General features: G+C 44.2%; 2 protein-coding genes across 4 annotated transcripts in view; one reads left to right on the top strand and one right to left on the bottom strand.

The window, feature by feature from the left end:
- The window catches only part of ZBTB47 (zinc finger and BTB domain containing 47), a 35,937-nt gene extending 13,721 nt beyond the window's left edge, over positions 1 to 22,216 (top strand). For 2 of the 3 annotated variants that reach the window (XM_026682986.2, XM_087948371.1), the window contains 4 exons: positions 2,390 to 2,537; positions 5,006 to 5,121; positions 7,592 to 7,736; positions 8,997 to 13,659. In XM_026682986.2, the coding sequence (XP_026538771.1) occupies positions 2,390 to 2,537; positions 5,006 to 5,121; positions 7,592 to 7,736; positions 8,997 to 9,412 (825 nt within the window). In that variant the 3' untranslated portion in view covers positions 9,413 to 13,659. Of the gene's footprint in view, positions 1 to 2,389; positions 2,538 to 5,005; positions 5,122 to 7,591; positions 7,737 to 8,996; positions 13,660 to 22,130 lie in introns of those variants that run through there. The other variant, XM_087948372.1, reaches the window with a different exon arrangement.
- KLHL40 (kelch like family member 40) lies at positions 14,484 to 23,928 on the bottom strand. Its single transcript, XM_026682988.2, has 6 exons — positions 22,557 to 23,928; positions 20,263 to 20,423; positions 18,883 to 18,990; positions 17,728 to 17,913; positions 16,282 to 16,428; positions 14,484 to 14,726 (listed from the first exon to the last, which is right to left on the bottom strand). The coding sequence occupies exons 1-6, from the start codon at positions 23,694 to 23,696 to the stop codon at positions 14,615 to 14,617; spliced, it is 1,854 nt and encodes a 617-aa protein (XP_026538773.1). The 5' UTR covers positions 23,697 to 23,928; the 3' UTR covers positions 14,484 to 14,614.
- Positions 23,929 to 24,808: the final 880 nt, after the last annotated feature.

Raw genomic sequence — 24,808 nt, 5'->3', positions numbered from 1 at the left:
GTGGTATGTAGCAAAATTTTACTTTTGGTTTAGGCCACAAAAGATCCATATATGAAGGATCTGGGATCAACTTTAGCAGCGGCTTCTCAGTTTCCAGTTGAGAAGGAGAAGTAAACCTGTTGTGAGTCAGAATGTGTGCAATTCAAAGATTATATAATCTTAAATTTTCAAACTGAATTTCTTACGAAGGGGTGTTTTTGTGTGTGTTTGTGTGTTCATCCCTGTGTTTGTGTGTGTGTGTGTGTGTGTGTGTGTGTGTGTTTGTAGCCTGCAGCGCCACCAAGTGGCTGAAAGCAAAATTGCAAGGAGAAAAGGGGAGGATTTTTTACAAATAAGAAAAGCCATGTTTTTTTTTTTGCAAAATTTGCAAAGTCTTTAAGAAAATCGCTGCACTTGCTACATGAGTCTGGCAGTCACTAAGTGAATCTGGATTCTCCCTCTTCGCTTGTCGGAAGGTCACAAATGGGAATCACAAAGGAAAATTTAAACCGGATTTTTTTCTCCTAGGAATAATATCATATATTATATCATATATCATACAATATTGGGCAGGGGGTTGGACTAGATGATCTATAAAGTCCCTTCCAACTGTGATTATCTGTTATCTATTATCAGAAAGATATAGGAACGATTTAATGTATCTAATAGTACATGTATTAACAGCGGCTAGAATAATATATGCACAATATTGGAAGAATGAAAACATACTGCCAGAAACAGAGATAATAAGAAATATTATGGCATGTGCAGAATTAGATAGGTTAACTCCAGAATAAAAAAAACAAGGGAAAATCTTAAGTACTATGAAACATAGAATAAATTCTATCAATGGTTGTATAGAAGGCAAGGTTGGAACATAAGTAGTTATGATGATTAGAACAATTAATAAATAATATATCAAATAAGGAGATTATAAATGATGAAGTAAAACCAGAGGTGGGATTCTACCAGTTCGCACCTATTCGCTAGAACCGGTTGTTAACATTCTAAGCAGTTCGGAGAACCAGTTGTTAGAAGAAATTACTGGGCTAATCCTGTAAGGAAGTCAGGAAGGAAACATTCTGGTGTTGCTTACAGAAACTGCCTCTCGGTTAACCTTAATTACATTCTTGGCAGGACTAGACTTCCTGTCTCTGGAACTTCTCTGGAGTTTTTTTTCTCCTCCTTGGCTGGTACTTTGCTTGTGTGGAGTGACCATTCAAAGTTACAATGGCACTGAAAAAAGCGACTTATGACCCTTTTTCACACTTACGACTGTTGCAGCATCCCCACAGTCACGAGAGGCCAGGCGTGGAGATGCGTGCCTCGATGTGAGTGATATTGAGTTGGCCACACCCACCCAATAACATGATCTCCAAGCCACACCCACCAACTAAGCCACGCCCACAGAACCAGTTGTTAAAAAATTTGAATCCCACTCCTGAGTAAAATGTATATATGTACAATAATTGCAATGCCAGATTGGCTGCACCGTGTTGTATTCTTATAATTAAAATTTAAAAAAACAAATAAATAAAAAATACCTGCCCCTTGCCAAGCGCCTGAATTTTGGTCACATGTCCAGGGGACGCTGCAACGGTTGTAAGTGTGAGGACAGATTACAAGTCACTTTTTTCAGTGCTGTTCTACGGTCACTAAAGGAAGGGTGTAAGTCAAGAAGCTGGAACAGTAATTCTCAACCTTGAGAACTTCTAAGAGAGGTGGATTTCAACTCCCAGAATTCCCCAGACAATTTGCTTGCTGGCTGAGGAATTCTGGGAGTTGAAGTCTACCTCTTCTTAACGTAGCCAAGGTTCAAAAAGCTGAAATAATCAGGGTCATTGATCCAAGTAATATTGGCAATCAATTGATAGGCCAACATGGATAAGACTAGGTCTGATTGGACAAGAAGGTTCAATCCTGTATAAGCAGTCCTCGATTTATAACCACTTGTTTAGTGACTGTTCAAAGTTACAGTGGCACTGAAAAAAAGGTGATATGACCATTTTTCACACTTAATGACCGTTGCAGCATCCCCTTGGTCAGGTGATCAAATGATCAGGTGCTTCACAACTGGCTTGTACTTATGACCGTTGGCAGAGTCACATGATCCCCTTTTGCAACCTTCTGACAAGCAAACTCAAAGGGGAAGCCGGATTCACTTAACAACCAGGTTACTCACTTAACAACTAGAATGAGTCATTTAACCGGGTCAAGAAATGTCATAAAATGGGGCAAAACCCACTTAGCATCTGTCTCGCTCAGCAATGGAAACGTTGGGCTCAATTTCCATGGTAAGTCAGAGGACTTAAGCTTGGAAGAGATTTTTAGGCTATTCTTACATTAAAACTGGAAGTCAGTTGATAGATTTACAGCTTCAGAGGTGACCCCTGGGTCTTCTCCTTTGCAGTGCATGACTTGTGGGAAGGTTTTTAAGAAGCTCTGGTCGCTGCATGAGCACAACAAAATTGTCCACAGTTACGCCGAGAAGAAATTCTCCTGCGAGATCTGCGAGAAAAGGTTCTACACAATGGCGCACGTGCGGAAACACATGGTTGGTGAGTAGGGTGGGGAACGCATGGAGAAGAAGGGCAGGAACGGAGACCTAAGGACATATTTAGAACAGGGCTGGGGAATCATGGCCCTTTCATGACTTGTGGACTTCAACTCCCAGAATTCCTGAGGCAGCCATTTTGCACTTCAACTCCCAGTCCTGAGTCAGCCATGTTAGAATTCAATTCCCAGAATTCCTGAGCCAGCCATTTTGGAATTCAACTCCCAGAATTCCTGAGTCAGCCATGTTGGAATTCAATTCCCAGAATTTCTGAGCCAGCCATTTTGCACTTCAACTCCCAGTCCTGAGTCAGCCATGTTGGACTTCAACTCCCAGAATTCCTGAACAGCCATGTTGGAATTCCACCCCCAGAATGCCTGAATAGCCATGCTGAAATTCAACTCCCAGAATTTCTGAGCCAGCCATTTTGCACTTCAACTCCCAGAATTCCTGAGTAGCCATGTTAGAATTCAACTGCCAGAATTCCTGAGCCATGTTGGAATTCCACCCCCAGAATTCCTGAATAGCCATGTTGGAATTCAACTCCCAGAATTACTGAGCCAGCCATTTTGCACTTCAACTCCCAGTCCTCAGTCAGCCATGTTGGAATTCAACTCCCAGAATTCCTGAGTAGCCATGTTGGAATTCAACTCCCAGAATTCCTGAACAGCCATGTTGGAATTCAACTCCCAGAATTCCTGAGCCATGTTGGAATTCCACCCCCAGAATGCCTGAATAGCCATGTTGGAATTCAACTCCCAGAATTCCTGAGTACCCATGTTGGAATTCAACTCCCAGAATTCCTGAGTCAGCCGTGTTGGAATTCAACTCCCAGAATTCCTGAGTCAGCCATGTTGGAATTCAACTCCCAGAATTCCTGAGCCAGGTTGGAATTCCACCCCCAGAATGCCTGAATAGCCATGTTGGAATTCAACTCCCAGAATTCCTGATCCAGCCATTTTGCACTTCAACTCCCAGTCCTCAGTCAGCCATGTTGGAATTCAACTCCCAGAATTCCTGAGTAGCCATGTTGCATTTCAATTTCCAGAATTTCTGAGTCAGCCATGTTGGACTTCAACTCCCAGAATTCCTGAGCCATGTTGGAATTCCACCCCCAGAATTCCTGAATAGCCATGTTGGAATTCCACCCCCAGAATACCTGAATAGCCATGTTGGAATTCAACTCCCAGAATTCCTGAGTACCCATGTTGGAATTCAACTCCCAGAATTCCTGAGTCAGCCGTGTTGGAATTCAACTCCCAGAATTCCTGAGTCAGCCATGTTGGAATTCAACTCCCAGAATTCCTGATCCAGCCATTTTGCACTTCAACTCCCAGTCCTCAGTCAGCCATGTTGGAATTCAACTCCCAGAATTCCTGAGTAGCCATGTTGCATTTCAATTTCCAGAATTTCTGAGTCAGCCATGTTGGACTTCAACTCCCAGAATTCCTGAGCCATGTTGGAATTCCACCCCCAGAATTCCTGAATAGCCATGTTGGAATTCAACTCCCAGAATTCCTGAGCCAGCCATGTTGCACTTCAACTCCCAGAATTCCTGAGTCAGCCATGTTGGAATTCAACTCCCAGAATTCCTGAGTAGCCATGTTGAATTTCAATTCCCAGAATTTCTGAGTCAGCCATGTTGGACTTCAACTCCCAGAATTCCTGGGTACCCATGTTGGAATTCAACTCCCAGAATTCCTGAGCCATGTTGGAATTCCATCCCCAGAATTTCTGAATAGCCATGTTGGAATTCAACTCCCAGAATTCCTGAGTCAGCCATGTTGGAATTCAACTCCCAGAATTCCTGAGTATCCATGTTGGAATTCAACTCCCAGAATTCCTGAGCCATGTTGGAATTCCACCCCCAGAATTTCTGAATAGCCATTTTGCACTTCAACTCCCAGAATTCCTGAGTCAGCCATGTTGGAATTCCACCCCCAGAATTCCTGAGCCAGCCATTTTGCATTTCAATTCCCAGAATTTCTGAGTCAGCCATGTTGGAATTCAACTCCCAGAAATTCTGAGTCAGCCATGTTGGAATTCAACTCCCAGAATTCCTGAGTCAGCCATTTTAATTTCAACTCCAAGAATTTCTGAGCCAGCCATGTTGGACTTCAACTCCCAGAATTCCTGAGTACCCATGTTGGAATTCAACTCCCAGAATTCCTGAGCCAGCCATTTTGCACTTCAACTCCCAGAATTCCTGAGTCAGACATGCTTAACACAGCCGTTTGCAATATCTTTTAGAGCATTTTTGACCAAACACAGGCAGATTTAAGCACCCCATGGGCCGGATCCATCCTGCAGGCCTTGAGTTTGACCCCCCTGATCTCTGGGCTCCATAGTTTTATGTCCTCTCCCAGCAGAGATTATCTCTGGTCGTGGGTCTTAAGCCAAGACCATGTAGCTGGGCCTCGGTCGTGCCTGGGAGGCTTTAGAAGACAACCCTGGTTTTTCTCCACTTTGTAGCTCACACGAAGGACATGCCGTTCACCTGCGAGACGTGTGGGAAGTCCTTCAAGCGAAGCATGTCACTGAAAGTCCATTCCCTCCAGCACTCAGGCGAGAAGCCATTCAAATGTGAGGTGAGAATCCGTTTTGGGGTGTCGTCCCGTTTGTGGAGTGGTGTGGGTGGCCTAGAAGTGGAGTTCTGGCCTCACAATCAGGAGGCTGTGAATTCGATCCCTAGGTAGAGACAGATATTTCTCTCTCTGGGCACAATGAGAATATATATCTGCTGAACAAAACTCCACATTGGTGACAGGAAGAGCATCCGGCCAGTAAAAATTCAGCTCCATTCAGTTGCACAGACTCCACCCTGCAAAGGATTATGGGGTGGTCAAAAGAAGATGACCCCATTGACCATTCGCCTTTTGAAACCCGGCCCCATTTTCTGAGATCTGGGAGAACATTCTTAATATGATTCGTAAACCCAACTTTACAGATAGTCCTCGATTTACAACCATTCATTTAGCGACAGCACTGAAAAGCGGGACTGAGGACCGCTCTTCACACTTACGACCATGGCAACATTCCAGAATTATATGATCAAAATTCAGAATCTGACTCATATTTATGACGGTCGCGGTGTTTCCAGGATCATGCGTGATCTCCTTTGGCAGCCTTCTGACAAGCAAAGTCACTTAACAACCGTGGGACTAATTTAACAACTGCAGCGATTCGCTTAACAACGACCTAAGAAAAGTTGTAAAATGGGGCAAAACTCACTTAACAAGGGTCTTGCTTAGCAACAGAAATGTGGGGCTCGGTTTTGGTTGTTAAGTCGAGGACCACCTGTATGTCAAACTCCAGTATATAAGGCGTAGGAAGTGTTTTTTCATTTATCCATTCCTTCCGGCATCTCACTTCTAAAATGTTGTGTGTATTCACAAATGACAGGAATGGGCTGTAGGGAATTAGTCCTTGACTTAACAACCATTCAGAAATGGGAGGGGTGGGCGGGGCCAGCCAGGAGTGGGATTTGGGGGTCCTCTGAACTGCCCAGAATCTTAGCTGGGGGCTCTCCCGAACCCCCAGCAGCCCACCCCTGGGTGACTCTCTTAACAACCATGTCCAAAAGGTCATAAAATGGGGTGTGATTCACTTAACAACCGCCAATTGTTGGGCTCAAGAAGAATGGCCTATGAAAAGTACTTAAGTCTAGATAAAAAAAAAATGTTTGCAGCTTACCTGGAAATTCAGGTGTAAAAGGTGAGCTTTTCCTATCCATAATGTAGTTTCTCTTAAGCTTAAATAATGCTTGATTTATGACGCAATTGCACATTGCAACCAGCCGCAGGACTGCAAGGTAGCATATAAATTTAAGAAATAAATAGATTAGAAAGGTAGGCAGGAAGGAAGGAAGGCTAGACAGACAGACAGATAGATAGAACCAGAATTTCAGTTAGTAAGCAAGGCAGTTGTTAAGTGAGTTGTGCCTGATGTTACGACCTTTTTGGCCACAGTTGTTAACATGAATTGTTGCGGTTGTTAAGTGAGTTGCATTGTTGTTAAGTGAATCCGGCTTCCCCTCTGGGACTTTGCTGGGAAAGCCACAGACAGTGATCAGCTGACCCCAGGATGCTGCAACTGGCATAAATACATTGTGACTTGCTAAGCACTTCAGTTTTGATCTGGGGGTGCTGTGATGGTCACAAGTGCAGGGCCTGGTTATAGGTCACTGTTTTTAGCATCGTCGTAACTTCGAATGGTCACCCAACAAATGGTTGTAAGTCAAGGATTACCTATATATTGCAAAGGGCCTGTCTTTCCTACATTCATCCACTGATGTATTTCTTTCCTTTTTTCTTCTCTTCCCTTCCCCTTCCTTCCTTCCTTTTTCTCTCTTTCTGTCTTGCTTTCTTTCCTCCCTCCCTTCTTTCCTTTTTCTTCCTCATTCCTTCCTCCCTTCCCTCCCTTTTCTTTCTTTCTTTCATTCATTCTTTCCATCCTTCCCTCCCTTTTCCTTCCTTCCTTCCCTTTTGTTTTCTTTCTTTTTCTTTCTCTCTTTCTGTCCTGCTTTCTTGCTTTCTTTTCTTCCTCCCTTCTTTCCTTTTTCTTTCTCATTCCTTCCTCCCTTTTCTTTCTTTCTTTCTTTCTTTCTTTCTTTCTTTCTTTCTTTCTTTCTTTCTTTCTTTCTTTCTTTCTTTCTTTTTCTTTCTTTTTCTTTCTCATTCCTTCCTCCCTTTCCTCCCTTTTCTTTCTTTCATTCATCTCCTTCCTTCCTCCCTTTTCTTTCTTTCATTCATTTCCTTCCTTCCTTTTGTTTTCTTTCCTTTTCTCTCTCTGTCCTGCTCTCTTACTTTTTTTCCTCCCTCCCTTCTTTCCCTTTTCTTTCTCACTCCTTCCTCCGTTCCCTCCCTTTTCTTTCCTTCCTTCCTTCCTCTCTCTCTCCCTTTCTGTCTTGCTTTCTTTCCTCCCTCCCTTATTTCCTTCCTCTCATTCCTTCCTTCTTTTCTTCTCTCTCTCTTTCATTCTTTCTTTCCTCCTTTCCTTCCCACCCACTCCCTCTCTCTTTCACTTTTTTTCTAATCTTTCTCTTGTGAATCCACCCAGAATTGCAATGAGCGATTCCAGTACAAATACCAGCTGCGTTCGCACATGAGCATCCACATCGGCCACAAACAGTTCATGTGCCAGTGGTGCGGGAAGGACTTCAACATGAAGCAGTATTTTGACGAGCACATGAAAACACACACAGGTGAGACTTGTGGGCCTTTCCCGCATCCTTAACCTAGTTCAGTTTTCCTGTTTACCTGAAAGAGGCGGAAGCTCGTTTGTGCAACCTGGGTGGTTGTTCCCAGCTGTTGTGAATGCTCACAATTCAGCCTGGCCAAGAGAGATGTCGGCCTCCAGACAAACCCAGCGCAGAAACCCAAGTCACGCCAGAGAATCATACGGGCTGTCCTTGACTACAACCACAACTGAGCCCCAGATTTCTGTTGCTAAGCAAGGCAGTCGTTGAATTTTGCCACAGCTGTTAAGTGAACCACTGCAGTTGTTTATGTTACTAACATGGTTGTTAAGTGAATCTGGCTTCCCCATTGACTGTCAGGTCACAAAAGGGGATAACAACTGTGGCAAAAAAAAAGGGCATAAAATGCAGCAAAGCTCACTTAACAACGGTCTCAGCAACAGAAAGTTTGTGCTCAATTGTGGCCATAAGGCGAAGACTATGTGTACAGTGCATTGATCACTCAGGAACAGATTTGCAAGGGACTTTGGAGGTTTTCTAATCCAACTCATCTCTCAAGCAGGAAATACTATATACTATTCCAGGCAAATCATTGTCCAATCTATTTTTGAAAGCCTCCAATGATGGAGCATCAACAACTTCTGGTGGCAAGCTGTTCCACTGGTTAATTGTTCTCCCTGTCACGAAATTCCTCCTTAGTTCTAGGTTGCTCCTCTCCTTGATTATTTTCCATCCGTTGCTTTGTGTCCTGCGCTCAGGTACTTTGGAGAATAAGTTATATCTAGAGGTAGGTATTCAGCCAGTTCTGACTGGTTCTGGAGAACTGGTAGCAGAAATTTTGAGTAGAACCGGCAAATACCCCCTCTGACTGGCCCCGCCCCCATCTATTCTCCGCCTCCCGAGTCCCAGCTGATTGGCCGGGTCTCCTTTGGTTGCCCTGCACAGGAGAATGGAGCTGGAAAGCAGGTTAGTGGGGTGGGGAGGGAAGGGGGATTGTGCAGTATCCTTCCCCTGCCACGCCCACCAAGCCACGCCCACAGAACTGGTAGTAATAAATTTTGAATCCCACCACTGATTATATCCCTCTTCTTTGCGGCAGCCCCTGAGATATTGGAAGACTTCTTGTGCCAACTTAATCCTAGAATCCTAATCTAAATCATCTCTAACTCAGTTTCCCATCTTGAAAATCGGCAAAGGTGACCGCCGCCGGCCGTTTTCAGAAAACACACCTGACTCCCCTCCCTCTGTGTCCTCCTGTTTCTCCAGGCGAAAAACCATACATCTGTGAGATCTGTGGGAAGAGCTTCACCAGTCGCCCCAACATGAAACGCCACCGGCGGACGCACACGGGCGAGAAGCCCTACCCTTGCGATGTCTGCGGTCAGCGCTTCCGGTTCTCCAACATGCTCAAGGCTCACAAGGAGAAGTGTTTCCAGGTCAGCAACCCCACCGGTTTAGACGCCAACCGAGATACGAACTCTCTTGGTCTCCTCGCTTCTCCAAACACCAACTCAATTCTCCTGGCCACCGGCGTCCCTCTCCATTCGTCCTCGCCTTCCCATGCGCTTCCTTTGCCTCTCGGACATCCTCACGCGCACCCCATACCTGCTCCTCCTCCTCCTCTTCTACCACCGCCACCGCCAGCTCTCTTCCCTGGTAGCAGAGTGAACATGGGCAACTAGACCCCGCTCAACCTCTGGTGTGTCAAACTTGGCTCATAATTCTGTAGGTCTCTCTCTGATGCCATTGTGGTTTTGTGGTCAGCGGGCATCACATTGGGGTTTTAGTTTGAGGGACCTGACGTTCTTGGTTCTTCAACAGGAGCATCTAGAACCTTGAGATTATGGTTGCTACTCAAGCCACAGAGATGACATTGTTGATCTATTTGCTCATGGAAGGAGGCCGACCACTTTTGCAGTTTTGACCAAGTCTTCTGAGATATGTTGGACTTCAGCTCCTACATCCGTATGGATGGTGTAGGAGAAACAGTTATTTATTGACTCTGAAGATCTTGAGAAGATGATAAGAGCTTGCAAGGTGGGAAGACACAGCCAAGGACTTTCCGAACCTATCTGGTCAGATAATAGGTTTGGGTTTCTCTTGGAGGTTGAAATGGAGGGTGCCTTCACTCAAGGCAAGAAGGTTGGGAAGGGAGCACTCCAGTTTTTCATGGTCCTCCGAATGGAAGTAGAGAAATATGGAAACCTTGCTCCACGGAAGTCCCAAAGGTGCTTTTTCAGGAGGCAACTGGACTTTTCCTCTAAGAAGCTTCTTCAGCTCTGACTGGATGGATGGTGGGGAATGGAAGGATTTGTATTCCCTTTGCTCCGTGGAACTGAAAGGAAACAGCAAGATGTGGACTGTAAAATTACCCTTGGTGTGAGAAAGTGGATCCTTGAGGGTGTGACCTTGTAGCACCTTCTTTCAAGGACAGCTTCTCATTCATTCACTCTCCGTCGTTCTTGCCTACCCTTTGGTACAACTGTCCGGTTCTCAACTTCCGTAGCTTAAAGCTCAGGTGGCCACCTCTGAAGGCGATAACACTAGAGATGAAGCTCTCCCCTCACTAACAGTCCCTTGAAAACAGTAGAATGGTAGGACCTTTTTCCTTGATCACCATCAAGGCTTAAATCCAGCATCTTTACATATTATGGAATCCTCATGCACCCTAGACATCATAACTTGGTCTACAATTCCTTTGATTTCTACTCTTCACCTACTATTCCTGAGGAGAATGCAGTTCCTGAGGAACTTCTTCTAAAACCAAGATGATCTTCTCCGCAAGCTCTTTGGAGGAAGACCTTGAGACATTTTTTAACACGAAGCATTGGTTCTTTTAACTTTTCTGCACTTTATTATCTAATAATCCTAAGAGCTCTTTTGCAGTAGGACCTTGGTGAGTTGTTCCAAAAGGAGTAGAACTTGGGAGCGTCATTGGCTATGTCGTCTTTCATTTCCAAGGCAAAGAACTCCCTCCCTCGAGTCAAAATGGGCCCTGTTTCAAAGATTGCCCCTTCATTCTGCTGTCGAGATGCACACCCTAGGTGTTGCACAGGTGTCCCTTGAGCCAACGTTCACTTCTTTGGCAAAGTTTCTTTGACAATAAGATCCAGGACTTTGGTTTGTTGGTGTGTATGTCCACGTGAGCAGGGCTGGCCCCTGGCACAACCGCCACAATGCATGAACCGACAAGGGAAACGCTTTGGAAAGGCTGTGGCGTCAGCCAATGTGCAATAACAATGAACTGGTGGACAAAAGACACACATGGATTGTTGTTGATGGTCTCATCTAGTCCTTCCTGATCAAACTCTTAAAAGTGGTGTTTAATTTTGGAAAGAGAACTTCGCTACAGGTAGTCCTCAACTTATGGCCACAATTGGAACAGGAACTTCCATCACTGAGCGATGCTGTTGTTGAGTCGCGTCCAAATTGACATTTTTTTTGGTCACAAATCAGCTGGTCTTTTAAATGAATGCCACGATCGTTAAGCGAGTACTGGCTTGCTCCATGGACTTTGCTGTCCGTATCCGGCGGGGAAGGTTGCATATAGCAATCACGTGATCCCGGGATCTGCAGCTGCCACGAGTTCATGTCGGTTGCCAAGTGCATGAACTTTGAACGCAGCGGCAGTCATAAGTGCAAGGACCAATTGTAACTTTTTTTTAGCATTGTTGTATTGTTGAATGGTAATCAATGGTCGTAGGTTGAGGACTATCTATAGCAGGGATCTTCAAACTTGACAGCTTTAAGACTTGTGGGACTTCAACTCCCAGAATTCCTTCTCCAGTCATGTTAGCTCAGGAATTCTGGGAATTGAAGTCCACAAGTCTTAAACTTGCCAAGTTTGAAGACCCTTGATCCATAGTATATTAAGGAAGGAAGGAAGGAAGGAAGGAAGGAAGGAAGGAAGGAAGGAAGGAAGGAAAACTAATTTTATAAATGCCTGCCATTTGGCCACCTAATAATATTTTTATGGCATTTGGTATCTACTGCCCAATTATCCAGAAAAGGAAAAAATAACATTCACCAATAACTCTTAGTATTGGAAATAAAAAATACTTTATAACAAAGCACTTTATTCTGTACAGATCTATAGAAGGGGAAATCTGAGACCCTTTTTAAAAATGCATCTTAAGAATTCCTGTTGGAGAAAAAAACATCGTGGTGTTTCTTTTAAGCATATATATATATTCATATTCATATTCATATTCACATTCATATTCTAGCTTCTGGGGAAAAGTTTTTCCACAATCCTGGTCCTCTTTCAATGCTGAAGCAGGTGGACATGTTTCGAACAGGTGGAGAACACACAGGTAATCCTTTAATTAAGACCAGAAAGGAGCTGTCCCAATATAGGACATTTTTTAAGCTTTATTGCGGTGTCGTTCACTAAACATTGCCATGGTCGAGCAGATTTATGGTTCCCCCTATAGATACGGCTTTGCTGAAAATGGTAGCGAGGGCTGCTTTACAAAACCGTTGTAAAACGTAGTTCCTGTGTCTGCCGGACATCGTTGAGTGCCTGAAATTCAGTCACATGACCTTAGGGAGGTCTTGACTGTTAGAAACTGGGTCCTGATCCCCTTTTTTGGAGGGTGGGGTTTCTGTCGTAACTTCAGGTGGTCACTAAGTGATCGGTCATAACCCTAGGATTACCTGTGCTTTCATTTCAGAAGCAAGCAGTGCCAGGAGAAAGGTTTAGGAATGGATCTGAATCAATATGCTTAGAGTGGGATCATTGATCTCTCCTTCCATCTATACGTGCTAGATTCGCACCCAAACTCCCTTAACGGGAAAAGGGGGGTGGGGAACGGGGCAGTTGCTCATTTAGATGTATTTCAGGCTGCTTCTCGTTCCCGCAGCCCATGGTTCCCAATGCCCTTCTCCGAATGGATGAAATGAAGCGTTTGAAATTCCTGCCAAGCTGCTAGTCCTCTGGGGGACTCTTTTGCTAGCCGAGTTTTGAAGGAGATCTGATCTGCGTTACCACTCGGTGTGATTCATGTGTTTGTGGCCTGCCTGCACCTGCCGAAAGGAGGGTGGTTGGTTTTTTGCACTAGTGATAAAGATTTCACAAGAGTGAAACTCAACACTCCCTTCCTGGAAACGGGGTCAGCATCTGCCACCCCCGCCCTGATTCCTGATTGGGAATGGGATTAAGGACCTCAGGTCATTACAAAGCTAAATGTAAGTAGCCCAAAGCTTACACTAAACTCGGAATCTCACCTTTTAAATCTAGAATAAAATGGTGGTTTTGCTGCAGAGACTGTAATTGTGAGCACAATGGGAAAAGGCAACAAACAACTAACGGGGCCTTCCCATTACAGTCATTATATTGTGACGGCGGTAAATCAGGTCTGCCTCGCACGACCTTATTTGCAGTTGTTAAGTGAATGCAGTGGTCGTAAAACCGACGGTGAGGTCGCACGATTGCAGGATGCTAATAAATGCGGCCATGTTGCCAAGCATTTGAAGCACGGTCGGGTGACCGGGGGGTGGGCATGACTCACAATTTTGGAATTGGATCATAACTCCCTTTTTCCGGGTAAGTTGTAACTTTGGTCATTAAATGACCAGTCATAAGTCGAGGGTTGCCTGAACTGCAGCGTTTCTCAACCTTGGCAACATGAAGACGTGTGGACTTCAACTCCCAGAATTCCCCAGTCAACCATGCTGCCTAGAGAATTCTGGGAGTTGAAGTCCAAATATGCCAGCTGAGGAATTCTGGGAGTTGAAGTCCATGCCTCTTAAAATTATTGTGCGAAAACCATCTTGAGTGCCTGTCTCCAGATGCGTTCACGTTACAGTAAGCATTTTTTTTAAGAATTCAGGAATTCTTTAAGCATGCCTGGAGGGTATCGGGTTGGGAAAAAATCTCTTCTTTGGCCAGAACTATACCTGAGATTGCTTTCAATAAAAAAAAAAAAAAAGTTTTCATAATTAAAAAGGGTGGGGATTTTTTTTTCTCTTGCTTCTCTTTAACTCCTTCCTGCTGTGTTTTACAGTCAGTCAAAAATGTTGCCTCCACAGCTTCTGCCCCACAGCTCTTTCGCGAAGGGTGATCGTTAAAAAGGTGAAGGGTTTTTGTTTAAAAAATAATAATGACCTTTTCATCCCAGCAATATAGAAAATCCTCAATTTATAATTTACAAGTGCAGAGAAGAGCAGCTAAGATGATTAAAAGCCTGGTACTTCCTTGGTACTTTCTGACAAAAACGTGTGAAGAACGGCTGCAGGATTTGGGCATGTTTAGTTTAACGAAAAGAAGCATTGGTGGTGTTGGGTCAACATGATAACAATAATTCCAGGAGTGGAGAGGCTGCCACAAAGAAGAGAGGGGGGTCAACTTATTTTCCAAAGCAACCGAAGGCAGGACAAGAAACAACAGATGGAAACTAACTAAGGAGAGAAGCAACCTGGAATTTAAGGAGGAATTTCCTGACAGAACAATTAACCAGTGGAGCTACTTGCCACCAGAGGTTGTGAATGCTTCAACAATGGAGGCTTTCAAGAAGAGACTGGACAGCCAGCTGTCAGAAATGGTATAGGATCTCCTGCTTGGGGGGAGGGTTGGACTAGATGACCTACAAGGTCCCTTCCAACACTGTTTAATCATGATAATAATCAGATTTGAGTGGACTCTATGTTAAAATCTAGTTGCCCAGATTGTCACACCACACCCCAAAACCGGAACGTGGACGCGAACCCTCCCTGCCCTCATCCAGGTTTATCGACGGAGGCAACAGCGCAAGGTTTTGCAAAACCAGAATCTTGTATTTTCGACCTAACGAAGCCAAATCGAGGCGCCATGATGGAGACTTCGAAATTAGGCAACGAGGGACGTGAGGAAGGCGGCCCAGATTGGAAGGGATTTCGGCCCTGGGTCATATCTTCGTCAGCCGCAAGACATTGAGGCGCACCGGAATAAACGTGGCCCCGGAGGCGTATTGGATCTCTCGGAGGACCCCTTCCCACTTCTTCCCTTCTTCGTCGTACCTGGAAAGGACGCACATAAATCTTTATCAAGGGATGAATGAATCTCAGTTGAGTCAATTGTGATATGAGAAGATACAGGTAGTCCTCGACTTAGGACAGTTTAGCGACTGCTCAAAGTCACAACGGCACTGAAAAACATGATTTATGACTGTTTTTCACACAACCATTGAAGTCCCCCCATGGTCATGTGATCACTTGGCAACTGACTCCTATTTATGACGGTTCCAGTGTCTCGGTGTCATGTGTGATCCCCTTTTGCGACCTGACAAGCCAAGTCAATGGGGAAGCCAGATTCACTTAACAACCGTGTGATTCAACAACTGCAGTGATTCACTTAACAACTGTGACTCGTAAAACAAGTCAAAATTCGCCAAATGTTTCACTGAGCAACAGAACTTTGGGGCTTAGTTGTGGTTGTTAGTTGAGGACCACCTGTAGTAGGGAAAGTGTTATAGTACTGAGGTTGTAGTGATAGCAGGTGGTCTTTGTAGCTCAGGGTTAAACTGGGGATTCTTTGGTGGTCTCTGAGCTTGGGGGTTTTCTTTGAGACGTTTCAGGACCCAACTAGGTAACATCATCAGGATGTAGACAAGAGAAGGCTGTGAAGTTCTTAGTGCTCTCTGGGCTTGGTGGCTTTTCTTGCAGACATTTCATGGCCCAACTAGGGAACATTTATCATTTCTAGAAGCTAGAACCCTCCTTCCTTCTAGCACTGATGAGGTTCCCTAGTTGGGCCATGAAACGTCTGCAGGAAAAGCCACCAAGCCCAGAGAGCAGTGAGAATCCCTCCTGAAGTTGTTTATGCAAGTAGTCTCATGTTGTGACCGCAAGGGAGACTGCTCCCTTTAGTCATAAGACGTACTTTATTATGGTTTTTGGGGTGGTCATTTAAGCAAATATGTGATCATAAAACAAATACTGTCGTTAAATGAATACCACGGCTGTTAAGTGAACTCATTGTTTGCTATGGCACCCATCTGGAAACAAGTCCTGGTTTCTGGCAAAACACAGCAAATGCAGTCGCACGACCACGAGATGCCGCAAAACAGCATCGATGCAGCCATATTGCTGATCTCCTGGCCGCAGCGACCTTCGGAACTTCAGGTCTGGGTTTAAGTTCCCTTTTTTCAGGTATTTCTAATTTTGGTCACTAAGCGAGCAGTTGTAGGTTGAGGACTACTTGTAGTTGTCTGGTGGGGTTATTTACACACACACACACACACACACACACCATTTTTGCATTGTTCTTTCTCCCTTTTCATCTTTCTTTCTTTCTTTCTTTCTTTCTTTCTTTCTTTCTTTCTTTCTTTCCTTCCTTCCTTCCTTCCTTCCTTCCTTCCTTCCTTCCTTCCTTCCTTCCTTCCTTCCTTCCTTCAGTGACTGTAGGCACCTTTCAATTTTTTTTTGCTTGCCTTCTAAATTTATCTTTGCACTTGTAAACAGTAATAAAATGATTACCAAAAAATAGGAAGGAAGGAAGGAAGGAAGGAAAGAGGGAAGGAAGGAAGGAAGGAAGGAAGGAAGGAAAGGGACGCTAATATTCAGGGCTTCTCACCTCCAGACATCATTCATCTCAGTGGGAACCAGTTCTCCAGATTCGCTCTCGATGGTGGCAAAACCGCCAATTAAATAGAGCGTGCCCCCCAGGCTGACCAGGCTGACCGAGCTGCGTTCTTGGGGGAAGTCAACAAAAGATTCCCACCTATTGAGAAGGAAAAGAGAAAACAGACCCTTTAAAAAAAAGGGGGGGAACTTCCGGCTCAAATCATTCTGAAGGCTTCATGAGGACTAGTCCCTTAGGCTGCGTGCAATAACATTCACACCATTTCATCTTATTGACATGAGTCAAAATGTTATTGCTGTAGGAAGATCAGCAATTATCCAGAAGGCCCTGTCCTGTAAAAATTAACTAGGAATCGTGTGTCAGTCCCAATGAACTAATTATGTTTTATTCTAAGGAGACATTAACTAAGGATCTTGCCTGTCTGGAGCCAAATCTCCCACCGCTCCTTTTGACTGCGTGATGTATTTGGGCAGCTCTTTCCTGAATTTCCCCCCCCCAACTGACTGTTAAGCGACTAAGGACTCCTGACTCTCTTATCTAAGATATGTTTTCCTACAAGAGGAAAGTGCTTCCTTTCTTGGCAGCTAGAACGGAGGGGACGGTGAGTTCTAGTTCTCTCTTAGGCAGGAAAGTCAGCTGGGTGACTTTGGGCCAATCACCAGGAGACGGGGAGTTCTAGTCCCGCCTTAGGCATGAAAGACAGCTGGGTGACTTTGGGCCAATCACCAGGAGACGGGGAGTTCTAGTCCCACCTTAGGCATGAAAGCCAGTTGGATGACTTTGGGCCAATCACCAGGAGACGGTGAGTTCTAGTCCCACCTTAGGCTTGAAAACTGGCTGGGTGACTTTGGGCCTATGACCAGGAGACGGGGAGTTCTAGTCCCACCTTAGGCATGAAAGCCAGTTGGATGACTTTGGGCCTATGACCAGGAGACGGGAGTTCTAGTCCCACCTTAGGCATGAAAGCCAGTTGGATGACTTTGGGCCTATGACCAGGAGACGGGGAGTTCTAGTCCCACCTTAGGCATGAAAGCCAGTTGGATGACTTTGGGCCTATGACCAGGAGACGGGGAGTTCTAGTCCCACCTTAGGCTTGAAAACTGGCTGGGTGACTTTGGGCCGATCACTAGGAGATGTGAGTTCTAGTCCAGCCTTAGGCATGAAAGCCGGTTGGATGACTTTGGGCCAGACTCTTTCTCTCAGCCCAGCCCAGCCCACAGAGTTATTGTGGGTGAAATAGGAGGAGTTTAGGTATGTTGAATCTGTTCCTTGCCTTGAGTTATTTGTAAAAATAAATAATAAAAGGTAGGTTATAGAGAAATAAAATTAATGAACCATAAACAACGTGATTGCGTGGGGAAAAAAACAAATTGCAAATTGATTCAAAGGCCCTGCAGGTTGCCTATGGGACACTGTGCAGCCTGAGGTTCCACTTACTTATCCGTCGCAATATCGTAAACTTCCACCGAGTTGGTCAAACCAGAATCGGTCACTCCTGCCGCCACGTAAATTTTACCATTGTGGACCGTGGTCCCAAAGAGAGAACGGTGGATTTTCATGGGCGACAGTTCCTTCCATTCAAACTTCTTGGGATTGTACACGGTCAAAGAGTTCAGACATTTTCTGCAGCAGAAAAGGAGGATATAAAACAGGTTTGCAAACAAACCATGAACTAAATTTTATTATTATTACTATCCTTATTATACACATAGTTCCTGACTTAGGACTGCAATTTATCCTAATAGTTCTGTGGGTGGGCAAAACATTAAGCGAATTTTGCCTCATTTTATGACCTTGCTTGCCACAGTTGTTAAGTAAATCACTGCAGTTGTTAAATTAGCAACATAGTTGTTAAATGAACCTGGCTTCCTCACTGACAGCTTGTCAGAAGAAAGAAAGAAAGAAAGAAAGAAAGAAAGAAAGAAAGAAAGAAAGAAAGAAAGAAAGAAAGAAAGAAAGAAAGGGATCATGTGATCCCGGGACATTGCGACTGTCATAAATACGAGTCAGTTTCCAAGCGGCTTGAATTTGGATCACATGACCATGGGGATGCTGCAACGGTCATTTCCTTCCTTCCTTCCTTCCTTCCTTCCTTCCTTCGTCTTTTTTCTCTTTTTCTCTCTTCTTTTCATTCATTAGTTCTCTTTCCTTTTCCTTCTTTCACTTCATCCTTCTTTCTCTATTTCCCTCTTATTTACTTTCTCTCTCTCGTCTTCCTTCTTTCCCTCCCTCCCTCCCTTTCTTTTTCCTTCATTCTTTCTCTCTTTTTCTTTGTTGTTCCTTCCTTCTCTTCCTCCCTCCCACTTTGTTTCCTTCTTTCCTTTCTTCACTTCTTTCTTTCTCTTTCTCTTCTCTCTTTCCCCTCTTCCTCCCTCCCTCCCCCCTTATAACCTCATTGAATCACAGAGATGAAAGGGACCTTGGAGGTCTTCCAAACCAACCCCAATCCATAGCAGGAGTCCTTATACCATCCTAGACAAATGGTTATCCAATCTTGTCTCAAAAACCTCCAGCATTGGAACAGTGACAACTCTGGGAGGGAAGCTGTTCCGTTGATTTATGAATGACACTAATCAACAAGCCCAAACTTACCTGTCCGTCCCTTTGCCTCCGATGGAGTAGACCAGGCCATTGTGAGATACCACCCCGTGGCCGTAGACAGCATATGGGAGGGGGTCTGCTTCCCCCCATTTAAAGGACCTGAAAGAAAAGAGAGGCTGGATGTGGAGACTCAGAAAAAAATAGCAACCTGCCTGTGCATCACACACACCCCCCCCCCAATGTATTTTACAAATAAATTATGGTGTATACATAAATAAATGTATTTTCCTGTCCTGACGTGTCCCAATGTGCAACCATCATCACCCAAGTGACTGTTGACATTTTACAAAAATGTCCTTCCAATTCTGGATGACCAAGATAGACATATAGACATATTAAGGAGGTCTGTTTGGTGGGATCCTGGAGAAGGGCCTAATCCGTGGTGGCTCCCTCCCTGTGGAACATCATCCCTGCAGAGGTAAGACCGGTTTCCATCTTGTGATAGGATTTCAAATGCCCCTAAAGACATGGTTTGGCCAGGGGAGCCTGGGATATGTAGTCCATCAAGTGGATTCAATAGAAGACAACATTTGTAGCTCAGGGTTGAACTATTGGGGTCCTTCGTGATCTCTGAGCTTTCCAAGCAGATGTTTCATGACCCCACTGGGGAACATTATCAGTGCTAGTAGAGAGTGAAGTTTGTAGAGAGGAGGAGGAAGAGGGAGGGGAGGGGGAGGACAATTATGGGGTCCCTGATGCTGTCTGAGCTTGGTGGTTTTCTCACAGACATTTCCTGACTAAACTAGGTAACATCATCAGTGTTAGGAGGGGATTGAGGTGGTGGTTTGTGAAGAAGAGAAGAAGGAGGAAAAGGATTGGGGGTCCTTGGTGCTTTCTGAGTTTGGGGGTTTCTCGCAGACATTTCATGACCGAACTAGGTAACATCATCAGTGCACTGGTTGGTAATGTTTGGTGATGAAACATCTGCAGGAAAACAGCTAAGCTCAAAGACCCACCAAGGGCCCCACATATATGAAGTGGCTTGTTTGATGATTGTCACTGGGAGTCAGGGGATATATTGGGATTTGCATGTGGAGTGTTTGACTAAATAATCCAAACTATAATAAATACAAATTATTAAAATGTATATTAAATAAAAAATAAATATTAGGAGAAAATAAACAGACCGAAAGATAATTTCTGGCATTTTTTTAAAACACAGGGAGGATGGGGTTTCAGGAAACTAAAGTTTGGCTGGTAGAAAGTGTGGGTGAAGGTCTTCTCCACACAGGAGATACAAGTCAGCCTCAGTTTCCCTCCCGGTTCCTTCCGGTTCATGCCTTCCCATTCATTCCCCCTGGGAAAACTCATCATTTATTCCTCCTCCTATAAAGACACCTCACCCCGCCAGTCCAAAGATTTGGCACTCACAGCCGGTCGTAACACAGAACGGAGTCCAGGGTCTGTTCTCCTTCCTTTAATTCTTTCCCGCCGACCACAAAGATGGAGTTCTCTGCTTCTCCGAGTCCAAACAGGCAACGTGGGGACGGTACCGGAGGCATCCCCAGCCAGTCCGAATCGAGGTGGTCATACTACCGAGCAAAGGGAAGACAGCTATGGGACATCTCCATCCTATGAAAGCAGCCTCATCCTTCTTGGAAAGCCACCCGGTTATTAGACCATATTTCTGACTAGGTGGTCTTCAACTTACGACCACAATGGAGCCCAAAATGTCCTTTGTGCTAAGCAAGACAGTTGTTAAGTGAGTTTTGCCCCATTTTACAACCATTCTTGCCACCATCGTTAAGCAAATTGCTGCAGTTGTTAAGTGAGGAACACCATTGTTAATCGAATCTGGTTTCCCCATTGACTTTGCTTGTCAGAAGGTTGCCAAAGTGGAATCACAGGACCCTGGGACACTGCAACCGTCACATCTGTGAGTCAGTTGCTAAGTGTCTGAATTTTGATCACGTGATCATTGTGATGGTCGTAAGTGTGAAAAATGGTCATAAGTCTGTTTTTTCAGTGCTGTGGTAACTTTGAACAGTCACTAAAGGAATGGTTGTAAGTCGAGGACTATCTGTAATCAATGACAGTTTAATTCTAGCTTGCTGGGGAAGCCTTTATTGGGGGCCAGAGAGTAGATTAAGATGGGGAAAGTATGCCATGGGCTTCTTCACAAAATGGCTGACCCGGGGGGCCTTGTTTTCTGTCCCAAGGGCTGTCGTGAGGGCAGCCACAGGGAGGAAGTAAAAAAATTCAAGATGGTGGCCACAGACCCTGCTCTTGTGCATTGCATAAAGTAAAAATGATATGGTTTTGAGCATACATTCATGAAAGCCATTTTGACTTTTTTGCCTCCTTCCTGCAGCCCTGGTGGGCATGGTCATCTCAGAATATCTTTTTTGGAAGGTAAATTGGTAATTTTGCTCCACACCTTTCGTGGTTGCTAACTAAATCTCCCTAAAGGGTCTGGTCAAAACAATATGGCGGTTGCAATGATGCAAAAAAGCTTTGAAGGCCCCCATTTGTGGCTGCCATCTTGAATGTTTTGACCACGTTGCCGATAACCTTCATGCTTGCTTTCCCAAAGATGGATCCACTTCTTAATAAAATTTGCCCCAGCAAGTTTTGAATAAAACCATAAAATTGCCTGAATTATCCACAGTACCCCAGTTACGTGTTTATATAAACTGTGCTTTCCAATCCCACCATCTCTGGTTGCCCTGAAAAACTCAAAATACTAGGGTATCAGAGCTTTTCACTCAGATCCCACAAGATTCATATACATATATAAAATAAAAAGGTAAAATAGAATTATATTGTCCTAACCAAGGTAGATAGATGATAGATAGATAGATAGATAGATAGATAGATAGATAGATAGATAGATAGATAGATAGATAGATAGATAGATAGAGATAGACAAACTAATATACAGAGATAGATGATTAGATAGATAGATAGATAGATAGATAGATAGATAGATAGATAGATAGATAGATAGATAGATAGATAGATATAGATATTGAGATAGATGATAGATAGATAAACAGACAGACAGATAGATGATAGATACCCAGATGATAGATATAGATAGAAAGGTAGATAGATGATAGATAATAGGATAGATAGATAGAGATGAAAACTGATAGATAACAGATAAAAGATGTTAGATATGATGGTAGATATAGATTACAGATAGATATAAATATGATACATAGAGATAGGCAGATGAGAGGGAGAGAGATTGTTCTTGGCTGGAGCAACATTGTTCTATTTATCTTTTTATTTTCAAGACCACCAGAGTTACTTGTGAACATGAAATGCTGATGAGACACAGCAAGAGAAGATTGTGACCCTCAGTTTCCAAAGGCATTTGGCTGTCACCTGTTGGAAACAGCACCCAGTGGGACAGATAGATCTTTTGTCTGATCCAGAAAGGCAGTTGTTGCATTCCTGACAAATTAATAATATTCCATGCAAGGGAAAGTTGGCATGTGTTACAATTATGCAAGGGTCTCTCTCCCAGCCTCCACAGGACACATCAGTTGGAACTAAAGATGAAACCGGTTTGAACCCGGACTGGGTGGAAGCTGGGCCTGAGTGAAACCGAGAAACATCCTAGCTGAATCCCCCTTCCAAAGCAAGCTTAGGAGACCCCAAACGCTGAGTGAGACCCCCCGCCCCCCAGATCCATGCCAAAGCGAAGAGAGACTTAGTACCTGCAAGAAATATGAATTCATCGGATCCTCTTTGTCGTCTTCGTTGTAGTAAAGTCCACCAGCTATAAAAATCTGGTTTTCTTGCGTGACCAAGCTAACATGGTTCTTTGGAATCTGAGCAGAAAGGGAGGCAAAATAACACTCGTTGGCCACTGGGTCATAAGCCACAGCTCCTGAGTCACTAACCATGAAAATTAGATCTTGAAGGAACATCCCAAAACGCATCGTATCGTTCAATATCCCTGGTAAAACCTCCTCGTCTTTCTCAGTCTCTTCTTCATCCAACTGTCCATTGACCACCTGGTCTTCGGGCTTCTTCTCTTTCTTCTGCTTCACCATTGTAAGATGCCCTTCGTGAGCGTCCTTCACCATCTGGATCTTCTTGAGAAGGTCCGGGTTGGATTTGATCACAGCGTTCTTCTCCACCTTGTCCCTAAAATAAGACTTGTCCAACAGACGGAAGCGGATGCTTTCAAAGACCACCGGAAGTGCCTTGACATGGCTGTCCTGGTCCTTGGCTTTGGCCCATTTCATGACTACCTCAAAGACCAACTCTTCCTTCTCAATGTTGAGGGAATCGCTGGAGATGATCGCTATCAGCTCGTCGGGAGAGAGCTGGCAAAACTCCTCATCACGGGAGACAAGCGGGAAACGGTCACAGATGAAATCCCGGGCAGCTATCGCCAAGCGGGCACAATCCAGCATCAACCCCAGTCTGAAGATGGCTAGACAGTTGCTTAGGCAGAGCCTCTTCTGAAGAAACGAGACGCAGACAGTGAAAATAGAAGGGATCTGAAACATGTTGGCTACTGAGAAGATGTCCTGAACATTCTGCTCGGTAATCTCCAACTCCGAGGTGTAGATGTAATGGAGGATCTTACTCATGACCTCTGGATCCACATCTTCTAAGTTGACTTCCTTCTTCTGGCTCTCTTCTATGTCGGAGAGAAACAGGGCCCTGAAATAAGGGCTGCAAGCTGCCAAGACCAACCGGTGGCACGGGAACTCCTTCCCTTTCACTTTCAAGACACAGTCAAGGAACTTCTGGTGGTCCAGCATGTCCTTCAACCCATCTTGGAGAAGCGTTTGCTGATAAAGACGCATCTCCTCCGCTTGTTCCATCGGGGAAGACGTAGCCATGGTGGAAACCTCTCAAGAATCCCTTGAACCTGAGTAGACCACGTTGTCTTCCTGGAAGAACGCCGGAAGATCTCTTGCTCTGCTGCTGATGCTATCTGCTTGGCTTCAGATAGCCAGAGGAGTTTATATAGAGAAGCATAAATATATGCGTATTTATATATATATATATATACGGATGAGGTGTAAGCTGATCACTTTTTAATAGTGGAAACGGGAGGGCTGGGTTTGGGGGAGGGGGAAGGGGATGACACAGAAGGCTGACTAACAGCTGGGTGTGTAACTTTAGCCTATGAGCTGAATGTGTTTCACACCAATGGACATACTTCCAAAGAATCCCCAGTGAGGAAAATAAGTGTAAGGGGGTGGTGGTGAAAAATGACATTAAGGCTGCAAAATTGAAAATTGATACCAAAACTAGCTCCAAATTCAGGAATCAAGAAGAACAGTTTGATCCCTTCTTCACAAAAGCTTTGTGCAAATATGGACACACACACACACACACACACACACACACACACAGAGTGTGTGTTCCCTTCTCTTCTTCTAAATCCCCTGAGCTCAGCTTCATAGGCTAAAAATATCCAGAGCAGAATAAACTAGGAAGGAAGACATTTGATCTCCGGGGTGACTGAAAGAAAACCGTTCAGAGTCAAGTAGGATCTCACTTTTCCCCAAAGGTTTGTGAGGAAGGACCATCGGTTTTTCTTCTTTCGACTTTGTTTAAGAGGGGGAAACGGATAAAGTGAATAAATTAGATTTGTATTTTACTTATTCAATGTAATATAATATTTAATATACTAATGGAACAAAACAGAATAAAACAGAACAGAATAGAATAGAAAATATGGAATGGAATGCAATGCAATGCAATGCAATAGAAAATACGGAATGGAATGGAATGGAACAGAATAGAAAATAGAATAGAATAGAATAGAATAGAATAGAATAGAATAGAATAGAATAGAATAGAAAATATAATATTTACTTGTTTGTTTGTTTGTATCCCACCTGTATTATTTATACAAATAACTCAAGGCGGAGAACATATTCAATATACCTTCCTCCTTCTTTCCCCATAACAACAACCCTGTGAGGTGCTATGGTCTGAGAGA

The sequence above is a fragment of the Notechis scutatus genome, chromosome Z (genome assembly GCF_049901735.1).
Source record: "Notechis scutatus isolate UNSWTSFEM ecotype Mainland chromosome Z, rNotScu1.2, whole genome shotgun sequence".
NCBI classification, from domain to species: Eukaryota; Metazoa; Chordata; class Lepidosauria; order Squamata; family Elapidae; genus Notechis; species Notechis scutatus.
The sequence above is the reverse complement of the archived record's forward strand: the minus strand, read 5'-3'. Positions and strand labels throughout refer to the sequence as shown.